This window comes from Caretta caretta, chromosome 20 (genome assembly GCF_965140235.1).
Source record: "Caretta caretta isolate rCarCar2 chromosome 20, rCarCar1.hap1, whole genome shotgun sequence".
Taxonomy (NCBI): Eukaryota; Metazoa; Chordata; order Testudines; family Cheloniidae; genus Caretta; species Caretta caretta.
Genome location: NC_134225.1, coordinates 2,372,302 through 2,389,514, shown reverse-complemented (window position 1 = coordinate 2,389,514; position 17,213 = coordinate 2,372,302). Strand labels below are relative to the sequence as shown.

General features: G+C 66.1%; 1 protein-coding gene across 1 annotated transcript in view; it reads right to left on the bottom strand.

Moving 5' to 3' along the window:
* Positions 1–869: 869 nt before the first annotated feature.
* The window catches only part of ERBB3 (erb-b2 receptor tyrosine kinase 3), a 41,007-nt gene continuing 24,663 nt past the window's right edge, over positions 870–17,213 (bottom strand). The window contains exons 10-28 of the mRNA XM_048831987.2: positions 16,039–16,112; positions 15,667–15,757; positions 14,974–15,173; positions 14,403–14,535; positions 14,197–14,287; positions 13,727–13,881; positions 12,959–13,012; positions 12,134–12,275; positions 11,262–11,381; positions 10,977–11,075; positions 10,390–10,575; positions 9,566–9,721; positions 9,119–9,194; positions 8,725–8,871; positions 8,007–8,104; positions 7,326–7,481; positions 6,939–7,007; positions 5,914–6,181; positions 870–5,445 (exon numbers count right to left, since the gene is read on the bottom strand). Coding sequence (XP_048687944.2) covers positions 4,871–5,445; positions 5,914–6,181; positions 6,939–7,007; positions 7,326–7,481; positions 8,007–8,104; positions 8,725–8,871; positions 9,119–9,194; positions 9,566–9,721; positions 10,390–10,575; positions 10,977–11,075; positions 11,262–11,381; positions 12,134–12,275; positions 12,959–13,012; positions 13,727–13,881; positions 14,197–14,287; positions 14,403–14,535; positions 14,974–15,173; positions 15,667–15,757; positions 16,039–16,112 — 2,890 coding nt within the window. The 3' untranslated portion in view covers positions 870–4,870. The remainder of the gene's footprint in view (positions 5,446–5,913; positions 6,182–6,938; positions 7,008–7,325; positions 7,482–8,006; positions 8,105–8,724; positions 8,872–9,118; positions 9,195–9,565; positions 9,722–10,389; positions 10,576–10,976; positions 11,076–11,261; positions 11,382–12,133; positions 12,276–12,958; positions 13,013–13,726; positions 13,882–14,196; positions 14,288–14,402; positions 14,536–14,973; positions 15,174–15,666; positions 15,758–16,038; positions 16,113–17,213) is intronic.

Here is a 17,213-nt window from a genome sequence, read left to right as displayed (position 1 = left end):
TGCTGGGCCGCCGGACTACGACTCCCGGCAGGCGCCGCGCGAAGGGGAAGCGGCCCCACCCTGCGCCGCGTCGAAGACCACGGCTCCCGGCGTGCAGCGCGCCCGGGGGAGCTCTCGCGAGAGCAGGGGGCAGAGTCGCGCTTTCCAAGATGGCGGGTCGCAGTGCACGCTGGGAGTTGTAGCGCGGGGGGGGCTGAACTACAAGTCCCAGCGGCCTGAGGGGCCCTTAGTTAAAGAGGGTTGGGACTGGAGCGGCTGCCCTAAGGGTGGGGGGACGCAGGGGCGCGGCCCGGGGGAGAGAGGGGGCACCCCAAGGGGGAGGGGCACCCTCAGGGAAGAGGGAGGGGAGCACGGTGGGAGGGGGAGGGGCACGGGCACCCAAAGGGGAGGGGAGCATGGAGGAGGGGCACCCCGAGGGGGAGAAAGGGGCACCCAAGGGGGAGGGGAGCACGGGGGGAGGGACAGAGAGGGGGCACCCCAAGGGGGAGGGAGGGGAACACGGGGGGAGGGGCACCCCAAGGGGGAGGGGGAGAAAAGGGCACCCTTGGGGGGGAGGGGAGTACAGGGGGAGGGGGAGAAAGGGCACCTCAAGGGGGAGGGACACCCCAAGTGGGGGAGGCACAGGAGCACCTGGGGAACTGGAGGGACCGAGGGTGCATGCTGTGGGGAGGGGTCTACCCCAAGATACCCCCTGCAGGACCTTGAGCTGCAGCAATGGCACCCAAGGGAGGGGGAAGAAGCTGCCTCCTCCAAGCGCCCCTTGGCATGGGGCATCTCCAGGGTCTGCCTGCCCTGGCCCCACCCACTCCTCACACCAGCCCATCTCCCCTCCCAAAGCCATGCCAGCAGGGACACACGCAGGCACCATGTTCATCAGCTTCATTTTTATTTTGTCTTAAAAAAACAACAACATTAAAACTCCTTCAGTGACGGGAAGCACAGAAAACTGAGAGAGACGGCACGAGCGAGGGTTTCCCACGTGGGGGTTCATGGGCCCAGCCAAACCCGGCGTCCCAGCCCTGAGCATGACGGATGCCCAATGCTTGAGAGGAAGGCACCAACCCCCACCCACCTGTAACAACGCACCTATGGCCCCGATCTGGCAGTGAGATGCGTTTGGAGAGGCCCTTCCTTTGCACTGCCAACGCTCACAGTGTAAGTTTTTGCATTTTGTGTGTTCTTAAAGCTTCATATTAAATAAAGTATGGTTCTAGTCTTAATGGCTGCACCGAAAAGCTTGAAAATACGACTCCTTGTGAGACCTAAAGGGTCAGACACCAGAAGGCAAATTAAAACAGAATACCCAAACCAAACTCATTTAAAAAGCATCCAGGATTTTATAGCTGAGCTTGTGATTTTTGAATACTTGAAGTTGGCACCGCTGCTCATAAAGCCCTCCTTGACTTTAGAATATTTGTTTGCACGGTCGCAGAGCACAGCACACAGCGTACAATTTCCTGACTTCACCAATGTTGTATTCATTATGGCCACGGTATATCGTACACTGCAGTTTGTATGTAGTTGGTTTGCTGAGCTCATGCCAGAGCAAATTTGTTGACAGGGCCTCTCTATTAATAAATACATCCCCAGTTGCTACAAATGAGTCCAACTCTATGCATCTCCTTCCACGACCAGAGCCTAAATATGCAATAGTAGTCTATTCCCTTCGAATGTTGGGACTTTTATCCTAGCTTGTGTCACTACAAATGGTTTTACTATTCCTGTAAGTGTCTCATGCTTTTAAAAAACAAAACACTAAAGCTATTTCATCCTGCGGCTGAGAGTCCCACAGGTAAAATTGTAAAGCTCAGAGATTTCTTTTAACCTTCATTCCACCAGTTCTGACACACAGCAAGACAATGGAAACAAGGACAGGAGGGGGGGAAAAAAAGTACTCCCCACTTTCCAGAACGGTAATCTTTATACTTTGAAAATGTACAAGGAGGGGGCTCTTCTGGAAGATCCAGGCAAGGCTACTGGAGGCATTGCATGTGTTTCTTTAAAAGAATTAATTAGCAAATTGGATTGGCTCAGTTTGCACCTGATCTTCCCCGGCACCCCTGCAGCATGCTGCTATTGCGAGCTGCCAAGTTTACATGGCCTTTGCACAGGTGTAAACAACCTGAAGAGGATTTGGACCCAGTGATTTCATCAGAATTAGTCCAGTTGGAAGCAAAACCGGGATCAGCCCCTTTGAGTTTAGTAGGAAGGTGCAGGCCCAGAGCTGCTGCCCTCGTGCTCAGCTCTGCCAGGTGGCTTTTGGTGTATTCCTTAGTTCTTTCTCCTTCGGAGAGGCTGGGAAGAAAACACAGCAAACCCCGCACCCTGTCATGCTATTGATTGTTATTAGAACCCAGGAGTCCGGGCCTAGCAGGCTATTGGCTCCTGCATTTAAAACAAATAAAAACGGATGGAGCAGTGCAGCCTGGTTAAAGCACAGAACGGGTGGGGAGACCTCAGGCTTGTTTCTACTTTTCATTCTGAAATACAATAAACCCTTCCCACGTGAGAACGTTTTTCTGCAGAGTTAGTGCCACTTGCCAACAGGGGGCAGAGTGGCAGCTTTTAGACGTGTGCCAAGCAGGGGCCCAGTGCCCACGCTGGTTCCTTAGCCCGGGCGTGCAGGGCTGTGCTTTAGGACAGACGTGTCATGCACCCTGCCCCACGCTGGGGGAGGGGGAATCACGAGTCGGTACTTCCCCACGGCTCTAGCAGAGGGGAGACGGTCTCACTGGACACCCCAGATCTGATCTCCAGTCTCTGATCTCCACAACCAGTTCAGGGCAATGGGGCTGGCTCCCCCTGCTTGGCCAGCTGCAACCGGGAGGGGAGGTGCCAGGGAGGAGCCCGGGGAGACCTGCCACACGCTCCCTTCCAAAGGCCCGTGCAGGTCCCCGCTCTAGTCAGACATTCGTATCATCATCTGTCCCCCATCCCGCCCCATCCTCTGGCTGAGCAGAGGGGGAGCGGGGGAGAGCTGGGGGGAAATGCACCTGCACCTGCCCCTTACAGAACTCAGAGAACGGAGGGGGACAGCCTGTTCTAACTGCTAGACACCCATTTCCTCCTGGAGCTGGGAGCAGAACCAGGATTCCTGGCTCCAAGTGCAGCTGGGAGCGCAAGGAAGGACCCCATTCCCTCTAAGAGTGGGACCAGAACCCAGGAATCCTGACTCGCACGCGCCCTGTTCTAACCCCTAGACAATGCTCCCCTCCCAAGGCGTCGTCGCCTTCCGCCACTTTAACCAAGGCTGCTCAGACCCGCTGTGATTCCCCCAGGTAAATTTCACTGACATCCCACAGCCTCAAGCGGAAAGAATTCAGAACCCCGAACTTGCTTCATTGGGGGTGGCAAGGAGGGCACAAGTGCTCTGCTCCCTGCAGAGGACAGAAACAATTCAGCAGCCCTTTGGCGATTCCAGACACGCAGCTCAGGGAACAACAGATACTGGACACAACAGACAGTGCGGGCCCGTGACAAACACAGAGGCCCTTGTCGGAGGAGAGGAAAGACAGGGGAACGCAGGTTAGAGCCCCGGGCAGGGACGCAGCCCGCGAGCCAGGCCACCCTGCTCCAGCTTTGCACGTGGAGTGAACCACGCCACGAGATTCAGTGCAAAAACATCAACTTCATTGCTTTCCCATGGGCTTGGGGTGTCGTCCCCGCCCCCTGCCCCGCTGGTTACTATCTCCCCACGCCTCTCATCGGGCACGGCTTCCGCTGGGTGACGGAAGGGGAGGGCAGAGGTTGGAGCCTGCTGGCCTTCCTTTTCTTGGGCCTCGGCTGCGATCACCCCAAGGCGTGTGCGCTGGCTCTGATCACCCCAGTTTATACTGGTGTGAATCAGGAGTAACTCTGGGGGATCGAGAGCAGACGCCGGCTTCTTACACCAGTGGAAATCGGGTGGAATGGAACAGAGCCCAACCCACCAACTCTCTCCACCCGGCTACAGCCTCCGCTCCTACGCTGTGCCTAGCTCGGTGGCAGCAAGGGAGGGGGCAGCAGCTGTTGGGGACCCCCTGGTTTGCAGGGGGCCAGGAGAGAGAGAAGGCTGGGGCAGGTCTGCCCAGATCTCTCCCAGCGTTTTATAAAGGTCTATAGCTATTACTCCCTACGTGGCCCTGAAGGGGAAACTGAGGCCCAGAGCAGTGAGTCTGTGACACAGAACTCAGGAGTTCTGGCTCCCAGTCCAGCATTAGACCCCAAACCAGCAGCCCCCTCTTCTGTTCACTTCACCCCACGGCCCTGCCTGGAGCAGCTCCGGGATTCTTCATATCCAGGTGTAAACAGACCCCCACCCCACTGTTTGCTTGATTGGGGGTGAGGAATGAGGCAGCCCCCTCCTCCAGCTGCTCCCCACCAGGGGCCCTTCCATGCTTGATCCACAGCTGGACCCCAAACGCCCAAAGCACCTATGTTGGGAGCTCATGACAGGAAGCTTTTCCCACGGGGGGGAGGGGAGGACGTGGTCCCTGACTCCCCTGCCCACCTCACCAGACGTAGACATCTCTCCTGCGTCCGTACGTCTGTGATCCTGAGGCGGAAAGGGGGAGGGGGCTGCCCCCCCCCCGACTGGTTTGATTTCACAGTGGGGCAACGCATTGCCCCCCAGCTGCCAGAACTAGCCTGCATCCCAGCATGCAGTGGGTCCAGTCACAGGGGCAGGCCCCCGCCCCCGCTGCCCCGTTAAGGGGGCGTTCGCCGTTTCCGCCCAGAGTCGCAGCAGCCTGTAAATACCCGCTGGGGATGGGGCAGGATGTTCGCTCCCAGCCCCCCAGTGGGGCTCGTTCGGCGAGGAGCAGGCAGGAGCCCGAGTCCAACGGCCCTGCCCCCCCAGGGACAGGCGGGTTGGGCACGCCCCCATTGCCCCCTAGGTCCGCAGGGCGTCCGCCTTGGCGAACAGCCGGCTGTGCCAGTAGTCAGGGTTGTCGAAGGCGCAGTCCGAGGCTTCCAGGCTCCGCAGGGGTTTCATGAAGCCGTTCTTGGGGCAGGGCGAGCTGGGGCAGCCCGGGCCCAGCCCGCTCCCCGGCGCCAGGATGGCCTCCATCACCTCGTAGCCCTGCTCCTCGGGGGAGCCCCGTGGGACGGCCGCGCTCATGCAGGTGTAGTCGTCCTGCCCGGACCCCGGCGAGCTCAGCACGCTGCTCAGGGACTGGCTGAGCTTGGGCTGCTTGTTCATGTATTCGTAGTCCTCCTCGGCCCCGCCCGCCTCCCAGCCGGCCGCGGGCAGCGGGGTGGTCTGCATGCTGCCCAGGGAGGCGCTCCGCTCCGAGCCCAGGTCCATGTACTCGTAGCCCAGCTCCTCCAGGGAGGCCGGCCGGGGATGCGGGGGCCTCTGCTGGGGCTGCGAGGGGCGTCTGTTCATGTACTCGTACTCCTCCTCCGGCTCCGAGGCGCGGCCCAGGGGCCCGTCCTCCACAGCCCGGGCGACGCTGGCCGCTCGCTCTGCAGGCGGAAGCCGACGACAAGCCAGCGTTAGGTGCAGCTGGCGGGGATGGAGATGGGGGGGTCTGATCTGCCTCTTGGCCTCTCGCCCGCCTGCCTCCTGTGCAGGGGCAGCCGGGGCACAGCATCCCGGGCACAATGGGAGACAGGAGGCAGCTGGCTCTCCACCCCCTCGGCGGCTTCCTGCCCGAGTCCCCAGTGAGGCGGGAGGGACAGAGTGGCTCAGGGGAAGGGGCACCGAGATTTCCCACCTCCGGCTGGCGGGTTTCCAAGCCGGCATCCAGTCCCCAGCTGCAGCGAGTTTGCAGGGTCTCAGCCCAGGTGGCCTGGTAACTACCACCCCCACAGGCCCCTTCGTGGCAGGGAAGACCCAGATCGCCCCCCCTGACTCCCGGAGCAGGGTCCCGCCCGGGGAAGCTGGGGGAGGCAGCATGGGGCCCTGAGGTCGGACCCAGGGGCTGCCATTACCTCGGCCGTGGAGATCCGGCATGACGTAGCCGTTGACGTCCTCCTCGCCGTCGGCGGTGCCCGCGGACAGGGGGAAGCTCTCGCGCTGGGAGAGGTAGGCACTGTCACCCCGGGAGTGCAGACCGTGGCACAGGCTGCCCGGCAGGGAGAGGTCTTCTGTCAGCTCGCACTCCGAGGCCGTGCCCCGGCCCTCCGACGACTCCGACACCGTCCGCCCCACCGACTCCTGCCTGGCCCGCAGGGTCTGCCGGCAGCCCAGCCCGGAGCCCTGGGAGACAGGGGGAGAGAGACGGGGTCAGGGAAGGAGCCGCCGGACACGGGGCTGCACGACAGACCTGCCCCTGCTCACTGCGACGGAGACGGGCAAGACCCACGGGAGCAGCCTTAGCCCGGCTAGTCCACTGCTGACCCCCAGCCCCCTGCTAGCCCAGCTTTGCCCCAGCCAGCTCTGCCGGTGCCCCTCAATCCCAACCCGCAACCCCCTGCTAGCCCAGCCCTGGGCTCCCCACCCACAGCTCTGCCGGTGCCCCTCAATCCCAACCCGCAACCCCCTGCTAGCCCAGCCCTGGGCTCCCCACCCACAGCTCTGCCGGTGCCCCTCAATCCCAACCCGCAACCCCCTGCTAGCCCAGCCCTGGGCTCCCCACCCACAGCTCTGCCGGTGCCCCTCAATCCCAACCCGCAACCCCCTGCTAGCCCAGCCCTGGGCTCCCCACCCACAGCTCTGCCGGTGCCCCTCAATCCCAACCTGCAACCCCCTGCTAGCCCAGCCCTGGGCTCCCCACCCACAGCTCTGCCGGTGCCCCTCAATCCTAACCCGCAACCCCCTGCTAGCCCAGCCCTGGGCTCCCCACCCACAGCTCTGCCGGTGCCCCTCAATCCCAACCCGCAGCCCCCTGCTAGCCCAGCCCTGGGCTCTCCACCCACAGCTCTGCCGGTGCCCCTCAATCCCAACCCGCAGCCCCCTGGGACCCTCCGGCAGAGGACGTCCATGGGGCGCACCCCCTGTCCGCTGTGCTGGGTACCTGGCGGCAGCTGCTGAGGCCGGTCTGGTTCATGGGGATGTAGCCAGCTGGGGGGCTCAGGTTCGGGCTCTGCAAAGAGAGAGAGGCAGGTGGTGATTGCTCGGCCCAGGGCAGGGGGTCCTTGGCACCGGGACCTGGGGAGACGGCGTGCAAACAGTCTGCCGGACCCCCAGGCGCAGGCTGGGCCGGGGGGTCAGCCCTGAGCTACGACCCATGGAACCGGGTCTCATGCTTCAAGGCCGAGCGCTGCCAGGGTCAGGAAGGAAACCCCTCCCCCACAGGGTCCCCCCTCCCATCCTTTACAGGAAGGATTTTTAGCCTCCCCGCAGAAGGGCCAGGTTGTTGGGGGGGGGGGTACAGGCCGAGGGGGAGGCGGCCATCTCTCACCCGGGCGTAGTCCACACGCTGTCTGGAGGCGAAGAGGCTGGTGGCCGCGTTGAAGGAGCTCAGCTCGTCCTCCAGCTCCAGCTCCAGCGTCTCCATGTCCTCCAGCTCCTTGTCACTCAGGGGGGGCTCAGCGGGGGGCAGCGGCCCACTCTCCCTCTGCACAGGGTGGGGAGGGGAAGGGACACCGCGTCAGGGGCTGGCAAGGGGTTAACGGGGCCCAGCCCCCAACGCTGAGTGGCCAGGGCCACCTTAACGCTTAGCGGGAGGGAGCCGCCTCCCGGGGCAGGATGGGGGGTGTGAGGCAGGGAGGGGGACAGATAAGACTCTTGTCTAGAGCAGGTCTTGCCCCTCCCCCGCAGGAGGGATCCACCCCACACACCCGCAGCCGAGGAGTGGGGAGCCGGCAGGCTGGGAATGCCCAGCAACAGGATCCCCGCCAGGGGCGGGGGCCGGGGGGGGTTCCCTGGGTGCATATGTCAGGCAGGGAGCCCAGAGAGCCGGGCATGGAGTGGGGAGGGGGCAGATGGGGCAGGAGCTGGGATGCTTAAGGCTGGGGCGGGGGGATTTAAAGGGCTAATGCGCCATTGACCGGCTCATGGGGGGCGGGCACACTAGGGGCTGGATTGGCTGAGGGCCCAGGGCAGCCCCCCGCTGTAGAACGGCCGGGGGCCACGCACTCACCTTGATGACCAGATAGCGGGGCGGGTCGCGGGCCATGCGAGTGAACTCATTGGCCAGTTCCTTGAAGGTGGGACGGACGTTTTCATCGATCATCCAGCCTGGCGGGGGGCACGGAGGGGTGAGATCCGGCCGGAGGTGAGACCCAGCCCCCCGAACCGCCCCAGCACCACGGGTCCCACCAGAGGGGCTCAGACAGGTGGACGGGAGGGGAGAAGGACTGCCTGGAAAAGTGCATTGGGGCGGGGGGGGGGGGGGGGCAGAACAACGACCTTCCAGCCCCCTCCCCAGGGCTCTGGTCCCAGCTGTGTGGCTCCCTCCCAGCGCTCCCCCTCCACACGCTTGCCCCCCAGCTCACAGCTGTCCCCTGGCACCACGGGGTGACGTCCCACCCTGCACCCGGGGCATATCGGGATCCGTGCGGCTTGCCGGTGGGGGAGGGGCAGAGCATGGCCCTACGCCCCTCCCATGAGTCCCACTGGCCACAGTGCAGGCTCGACCTGCGCCCCCCTCTCCCCCCAACCCCACGGCCCCAGGCCCTGCTCCACCAGGCAGGACCACTTGGGTGCAACCCGGCCCCTGGGCAGGGCCGATATCCCCTGCAAACTGCCCCCAGGGGCTGGGACGTAAACACCCCGGGCAGGGAGACACCCACGCCCCAGGCAGGGCCCCACCCCACCTGCAGGGGGTGGCAGGGAGACAGACAGACCCAGCGACTCACATTTCACCATCACCATGTAGACGTCGATGGTGCAGATCTGGGGCTGCATGAGCCGCTCGCCCTTCTCCAGCAGGTCAGGCACCTCAGCCAGCCGGATCCCCGTGTAGGGCTCTGCCCCGAAAGTCATCATCTCCCACAGCGTCACGCCTGCGGGGAGGCGGGGGGGGGCAGAGCGGGGACAGTCAGGCCAGGAGGGGCTGCAAGGGCAGGTGGTCGGGGGGAATTCTGCGCTGGGGGGTGTGCACATGGGACCCAGCAGGGGGCGCTGGGGGGGGCGGGGCAGGGTGCTGGCTGGGGGGGGCGGCTCCCGGCTGCTCCAGCCCCGGCCTGCGACGCTTTGCGGGCAGGGGTGGGTACAGGGCGGGTGCAAGGTGGGGGCACGGTGGGCACTGACCGTAGCTCCAGACGTCGCTCTGGTGTGTGTACTTCCCGAAGTGGATGCTCTCCAGCGCCATCCATTTAATCGGAGTCTGTGGGACGAGAGGCGGGGAAGGAGCGTTACCTGGGTGGGGGGTGCCTGGGGGCTGCTTCTGCCTGGGCCAGAGATACCCCTGGGGCCCAATTTCATGGGGCCCTGGGGCTGCTCTGATGCATGGTCTGCTCCGCTGGGAAGAAGAGCGGACCCTGAATGCAGGGCCCCCCAGTTACCCTCCCAATCTACCCCCTCTGCTGGGGGGGGCGTGCAGACCTCTGACACCAGCCCATGCCGGCTGGGGCGGCCCCGGTGCAGCAGGAAGGGGAAGCAGCCTCGGGGGACATCCTGCTGGAGTGGACCTGAGGCTCAGCTGGCCCCGGAGCGGGCACGGGGGACGACGATGGGGGTCCCGGGGCCGCACCCCACCTTGATCTCATTGTAGAAGTATTTCTTGTCATCGGGGTAGAGCAGGTCGGCGATCCCGAAATCCGCCACCTGCACCTGGCTGGGCGACTTCAGCAGGACGTTGCGGGCGGCCAGGTCCCGATGGACCATGCGATGCTCTTCCAAATAGTACATGCCCTGGGGGCGAGAGGTGGAGAGCGTGGGGCCGACCCATTTGTGCGCGTGCGCGTGGGGGTGGGGGGGGAGTCGCTTGGGTTTCGTACCAGTGATGGGCAGCAGGCTGGACTAGTTTCACCCACTGTCCCAAAGCTCCACCCACACCTGCCGAGCCAGCTGGGTGTGCTTGCTAAAGTGGTCCAGCCTCAAAGTCCACCCATGACCCTCAGAGCTCCCACCAGCATCAGGCTCCTCCCACCACCGCAAAGCTCCACCCACAGCCACAGGCTCCTCCCTCCATCCCAAAAGTGTCTGTGACAACACTGATTAGAAGAGGAAGAGTTAACAGCACTGACATGTTCAGAACATCCCTCATTAGGGTTCAGGGTAAACGCCGCAGGGGGGATGAACAGGCCAGATTCACCCTCCCTTCAGGGCCGTGGCACTTCGGGAGCAGGTCTTTGGAAGGGTCCCCCGCCGGGTGTGGGAACCAAAGGAGCTGCTACCCCCAGCCCCTGCCCCTTCTCCGCTCTGTCTCCTCGTGCTGCCTGGCCAGCCCCACCCACGAGCCTGGGGCCAAGGACGCCTCACCCAGAGACCAGCTCCCCGAGCCGGGCTCGTGCCCCGCTTTGATGCCGGTGGGAAGGGGACCCCGGGAACGCGCCGTCGAGTGCCGCGGGGCCGCTCACCTTGGCAACCTGCACGCACCAGTTGAGCAGCAGCTGCGGCCCGATGGCGTCCCTGTTCTTGCGCACGTGGTCGAGCAGCGAACCCAGCGGCAGCAGCTGCGTCACCAGCTGCAGCTGCGGCCCGGGGCAGATGCCCAGCAGCCGCACGATGTAGGCGTGTTCCAGGCTGCCAATGGCCAGCATGTGCTGCAGGGCCAGAGGGAGACGGGAGCCTATTACAGCCTTGGCTCCGCCCCCGGTATCCAGCTCCCCTGTGGAACTCCCCGCCACTGGGATCTGATCCCAGACAAATGAAAATGGACTAGGGGTGACGCCGGCCAGGGCTGGCACCCTCAGAGCCCCCACTGATGCCAGGGGGAGTTTGGGGTACGCAAGGACGGCCTGGGGGTGGGGGCTCCCCCTCCCCCTGGTTTCATGTGGCACACTGAAGTGCATCATGGGAGTTTTAAGCCTCTCTCTGAAGCACTGACATTGGTTGCTGATAGGACATCAGAGTGGATAGGCCAATGGGGGGCAGGGCCACTGGGCTGGATGGGCCAATGGTCTGGCCCCCAGGCTGGCAGGGGGGTGGCGGGGCCCTCACTCACGTCGGTGATGGCGTGGAAGGTCTGGCGGCCGCTCCGGTCCTCTATCACCTTGATGCTGACGGGGATCTTGATGGAGTCTCCGTCCGGGATCCAGACGCCCTGGCGGGAGAGGAACCCCCAGCATGAACCGAGCTGGGATCCCAGGGGCTGCCCTGCCCCAGCCCCCACTCAGGGCTCCCCCACGGCCGCGCGGAGACGCCATCCCACCTGCCCCCGCAGCAGCTGCGGTGCTCGAGCAGCCCCGGAGCCTCCTCGCGCCCCCGGGCTGCAGCTTCCCCCCCTCACCTTGTGCACCGTCCCGAACACACCCGAGCCCAGCACCTTCAGCTTCCTCAGCTCCGTCTCCTTCAAGATCCGGGCCAGCACCTTGTTGGCTTTCTCGCTTGGGTCCAGGGGCTCGAGGCTCTGCCAAGGGAGAAAGATGGGTTGAACCGGTGCTGGGGGGCCCCACCCCTCCCAGACCCCCCGCTGCCTCGATGCCCCTGGCCCTAGTGATTTGTGCCTCTCTCCCTGGGTTACTCATTTGACTTAGGTCACAGGTCAAGACTGAAGAGCCCCGTGCAGAGCTGTAGGGGACAGAGCCGGGACAGCAGGCGGCCGCGGGTGGGGAGTGAGGGGCAGAGCTGGGGGGAGCCCAGGGCTGGGCTAGCAGGGACTGCGGGTCGGGAGTGAGGGGCACCGGCAGAGCTGGGGGGGCAGAGCTGGGAGCGCAGGGGGCCGCGGGTCGGGAGTGAGGGGCACCAGCAGAGCTTGGGAAGGGGGGAGCCCAGGGCTGGGCTAGCAGGGGCTGCGGGTGCGGAGTGAGGGGCAGAGCTGGGGGGAGCAGAGCTGGGCTAGCAGGGGGCCGCGGGTCGGGAGTGAGGGGCACCGGCAGAGCTGGGGGGGCAAAGCTGGGCTAGCAGGGGGCCGCGGGTCGGGAGTGAGGGGCACCAGCAGAGCTGGGGGGGGGCATGGCTGGGAGCACAGGGGGCTGAGGGGTGCCAGTCTTTTCTCTCTTAGCACAAACCTTCCTTTCTGCCCCGTCATCCGAGCGCCCTGCGGCACAAGAACCTTCCCCCCGCGGCTCCCGCCCACTGCCTCAGCCCCGTCCCACATCCCTCCCCCGGGCAGCCGGGAGCCCTGTTCACAAGGGCTGCGGGGGCCGGGGGGCATCTCACCTCGCCCCTCTCCAGGTAGCGGCGCATCGCCCGCTTCTTCTGGATCTTCTTGCCGCGCCAGTACAGGAGGGTGAGCAGGAAGCAGGAGCAGGAGATGAAGAGGCAGCCCACGACCATCACCGCTATGACCGTGGGGCTTTTCCTGGGGACGGACGGACGGGGGGGGGTCAGCGCCGGGTCCCTGCCCGGGCACCGCCCTGGCCGGAGCCCTGGGGGAGCCGGAGCGAAGGGCTGGTGCAATCCCATCCATGGGGCCTGCAGTGCCCAAGCCCCACCCTGCTTCCCTGGCGGAGGCACGGGAAGAGTCTCGGGTTTGGAAAGGAACCCAAGGGAAGGCAGGGAGGGACGGGGTGGGGAGAGGGGGCGTCGGGGACCACACACCAGCTGAGGGGCGCCCCCTCTGCTGCGTAGGCCCTGGGGATCCTGGGTCTCTGGAGCAGTCGTGGGGCTGTTCCCATGGAGGCCAAGGGGGCTGGGCGCCAGCGAGACCCAGCCTGGGAGAAGAGGCTGCAGGGCAACTGGGGTCACCACCCCAGGGGGTGCCCCAACCCCACCCTCAGCGGTTGGTTCACGTCATCGCCCGGGCGAGGGGGCCTGGCACGGCTGGGGAGCGGGAGCGGGGCTCTGCACATGTCCCGCTGGGGCCAGGCTGAGAACTGCCAAATTTAATCCACGCAGGGGCCCAGCCCCACCCCCGACCCAGCCCTGCCCCGCCCTGGGTCAGGGCGTCGGGATGGGGAGGGCATTGCCCGTCCCGAGCCCAGCTGAAGGGCCCCCAGGCCGGGGTCAGAGCTCCAGCAAGCAGCAGCCGGCTGCGACGGGTACCTGGCGACGGGCAGGGGCTCTGTGACGCAGTCCTGGATCTGCGGCCCGAGGCACCTGCGGGAGACAGAACCCGCCGATCACCCCACGGACGGACGGACAGAAAGACAGACAGAGGGGCGCCACGGAGAGCACCAGGCTTATGGGAAGGATGTCAGAGCAGGCGGGGGGTGGGAGCCAGGACTCCTGGGTTCTCTCCCCAGTTCTAGGGGAGTGGGATCTGGTGGTTAGAGCAGGGGGCTAAGAGCCAGGAGTCCTGGGTTCTATCCCAGCTCTCGGCTGGAGTGGGGTCGAGTGATTAGAGCAGGGGGGCTGGGAGCCAGGACTCCTGGGTTCTCTCCCTGATTCTGGGAGGGCAGTGGGATCTCGTGGATTGGAGCCAGGGCTCCTGGGTTCTCTCTTGGGAGACACGTCCAGCAGAGACCCCGCTGCCATTCACCCTGGGGCTGCACCTCCCCAGGCAGGGGCTGGAAGCGTCAGGTCCCACAGCCTGGGGGCCCCTCTCAGAGCCCACCCGATTGGCTCGGGAGCCGAAAGTGGGGCTTGGCCACAGCTCCTCGCCTACTCCAAGTCTCAGGTCTGGGGGACCCCGGCTGCTGCTGCTGGGGGGGGGGAGAGGGGTCCTTTGCCCCTTTCCCCACATTCCTGCCCCCCACGTCTGGCCTTGCAGACTCCACGGATCTCAGCCATGCAGCGAGGTCCCCGGGGGGCCGGGCTGCAGGATCGGGGCCTCCCGGCTGTGCCCCGGATGGGGGGGGCTGCTGCTCTCACCCCCGCGTGCAGTTCTCGTGGCAGGGGTGGCACTCGTGGTTGGCGTCCGGGTACTTGTAGATGGGCCCTTGCTCGCCCAGGATGCCCTCGGGGCAGCTGTCCACGCAGTGGGGCCCGTCCTTATACCGGGCACATCGCACGCAAGCGTCGGCGCCCTGGGGGGGCCAGACAGAGTCAGGAGAGGGCTGGGACGGACCCCCTCCCCCGCCAGCACCCAGAACCCCCTCTGGCGCCCCCTACAGGGGAAAGGCCCCGTGTCCCGTCCCCTGTCCTGGGGCCGGGAGCCAGGGACCCCTAGGGAGGAAAGGCCCCGGGCCCCATTCCCAGCCCCCCTGAGCCAGCCAGTCCCCCAGCCTGGGGCCGGATCAGGGCCGGCGCCCCCTAGAGGAGAAAGGCCCCGGGCCCCATTCCCCACCCCCCCCGAGCCGGTGCCCGAGAGGAGAAAAGCCCGGGGAGGGGGGTCACCGCACCGAGCCGTGGCAGGTCAGGTTGCCCTCCATCCTCTTGCACTCCGGGTGGCACTGGTAACACTCGCCCCCACGGGCATATTCCCGGGTCGCCCTGCACGAGAGAGTGGGGGGAGGGTCACTAATGCTGCCCCCTGAGGGTCTCGCATTCTCCTGCCCCCCCCCCATGTTTCCACACAGGCCCCCCCAGGCTCTCAGCTGCCCCTCACCCTTGGTGGAAGCTGCAGGTGGCCACGCAGGTCCCCTCCCGGCTGTAGTTGCGGCAGGAGATGCACTGGTCGGGGCCAGGCCCCCAGCAGCCGTCGCTTGAGCAGAGCGGGTCACACACCTTCCCTTCTTGCACTGCAGGGGAGCCAGGGGTCAGCAGTGGGGTGAGCTCCCAGACCCCCCCCAGCCTCCACTGCTCCCCCTGCCCCATGTTCTTCCACTCTCCCTTTCCCAGATCCGGGGACGGAACCCAGGAGTCCTGGCTCCCAGCCCCCGCAATGCTCTAACCACCAGACCTCCTCTCCCCTCCCAGATCCGGGGACGGAACCCAGGAGTCCTGGCTCCCAGCCCCCGCAATGCTCTAACCACCAGACCTCCTCTCCCCTCCCAGATCCGGGGACGGAACCCAGGAGTCCTGGCTCCCAGCTCTCCCTAACCACGAGACTCCGCTCCCCTCCCAGAGCTGGGGATAGAACCCAGGAGTCCTGGCTCCCAGCCCCCCTGCCCCCGCCTCTCACCCCCTAGTCCGCTCACTGCCTGTGACACAGGATCTCGCCCCGCCCCCACACTCACCGCACTTGCCCCGCGGCTTGTTGTCCTTGATCTCCAGGTCGCCCCGGCGGCGGGACAGCGCCCCCCAGTTGATGGTGTGGAGGAAGCAGAGCTGCCGGTTCTCGGTGATGTACACCTTGCCCGCGCTGATCTCCCGCAGTGAGCGCAGCCCCAGAGACGTCACGTTCAGGTTCTTCATGATCAGCAGGGAGAAGCCGCGGCTGGGGACGGACACGCCCGTGTCAGCCCCACGCCGCCGGGGGGGGGCCACTCAGCCCCGGCAGCTTCACGTGGCCTGGAGGGAGCCTGGACTTCTGGGGTCTGTTCCCAGCTCGGGGTCTAGGGGCGCAGAGCAGGGGGCCTGGGGCCCGTGGGGCTGCTCTCGGGGTATGGAGCCTCCCATCCCACTGCGAACTGGGCTGAGACCCGCTGCCTCGTTTCACACGGGGCCACCGGCAGGGGCCGGCTCTCAGCCCCCAACATGTGGGGCTGGGTTTGAACAGATGCCCCTGGACCAAAGGCTCCTGCTCTCCCCAGAGCCCTGAGCCACAGCCCTGCATGTAGGGACTCCGGCACCGCTGGGCAAGGGGCTGGGGGAAAGCCCCCCAATCCTCTCAGGGCCAGGGGGGCCTCTCCCCCAGGGAGGGGAAGGGCTGGGGGGGGCAGGGTCAGGGGCCTCTCCCCTGGGCCGGGCTGGGATGGGGGGTCTCTCACTTGTACAGGCTCCGGCCCCCGATGGTGACGAGGTTGGAGAAGACGCTGAAGTTATGCATGTGTTTGGGCCACGACTGGATGTTCAGATAACCTGGGGGGGGAGCAACCAGTGTGTCAGGGACGCCCTCTCTGCGTCTCCAGCCGCCCCCCCCCCCCACGCTGCTCCCTCACCGGGCTTGGGACGGGCGCTTCCCCCGGCACCCTCCCCCCATGAAGCCCCCTCTTGGCCGCCAGGGTCACGGAGTCGGTATACAGACACCCAGGGCTTCCCCACAGGCCACCGGGCTGGACCCCTGCTCCCGCCCCCGTTCAGTCCCCCCTGCCCCTGCTCCCCCCCCGTTCAGTCCCCCCAAACCCCTGCCCGTTCCTCACCCGTGATCTCCCGCACCGTCCGGAAGACGTTCAGCTTCTCCGGATCCAGGGCTGAGATGTTGCACCAGGGGTCCCTGCGGGGGCGGGGGGGAACGAGACCCAGACACCGTCAGAACCGCTGGCCTGATCGGCTGGAGGATACCGCTCTCCCCTGCCTCTCCGGGCTGGGCGCTAGGGGGCGCTGTGCTGCAGGGAGCTGGGGGGCCAGCAGGGGGCGTTCTCCCCTGCCTCTCCGGGCTGGGTGCTAGGGGGCGCTGTGCTGCAGGGGGCCGGGGGGCCAGCAGGGGGCACTCTCCCCTGCCTCTCCGGGCTGGGTGCTAGGGGGCCTGTGCTGCAGGGGGCCGGGGGGCCAGCAGGGGGCACTCTCCCCTGCCTCTCCGGGCTGGGCGCTAGGGGGTGCTGTGTTGCAGGGAGCTGGGGGGGCCAGCAGGGGGCGCTTTCCCCTGCCTCTCCGGGCTGGGCGCTAGGGGGCACTGTGCTGCAGGGGGCTGGGGGGCCAGCATGGGGCTCTCTCCCCTGCCTCTCCGGGCTGGGCGCTAGGGGGCGCTGTGCTGCAGGGGGCCGGGGGGCCAGCAGGGGGCGCTTTCCCCTGCCTCTCTGGGCTGGGTGCTAGGGAGTGCTGTGCTGCAGGGAGCTGGGGGGCCAGCAGGGGGCACTCTCCCCTGCCTCTCCGGGCTGGGCGCTAGGGGGCACTGTGCTGCAGGGGGCCGGGGGCGCTTTCCCCTGCCTCTCCGGGCTGGGTGCTAGGGGGTGCTGTGCTGCAGGGAGCTGGGGGGCCAGCAGGGGGCACTCTCCCCTGCCTCTCCGGGCTGGGCGCTAGGGTGCGCTGTGCTGCAGGGGGCCGGGGGGCCAGCAGGGGGCACTCTCCCCTGCCTCTCCGGGCTGGGCGCTAGGGGGCGCTGTGTTGCAGGGAGCTGGGGGGCCAGCAGGGGGCGCTTTCCCCTGCCTCTCCGGGCTGGGCGCTAGGGGGCACTGTGCTGCAGGGGGCCGGGGGGCCAGCAGGGGGTGCTCTTCCCTGGCTGCACGCTAGGGGGTGCTGTGTTGCAGGGAGCTGGGGGGCCAGCATGGGGCTCTCTCCCCTGCCTCTCCGGGCTGGGCGCTAGGGGGCACTGTGTTGCAGGGAGCTGGGGGGCCAGCAGGGGGCGCTTTCCCCTGCCTCTCCGGGCTGGGCGCTA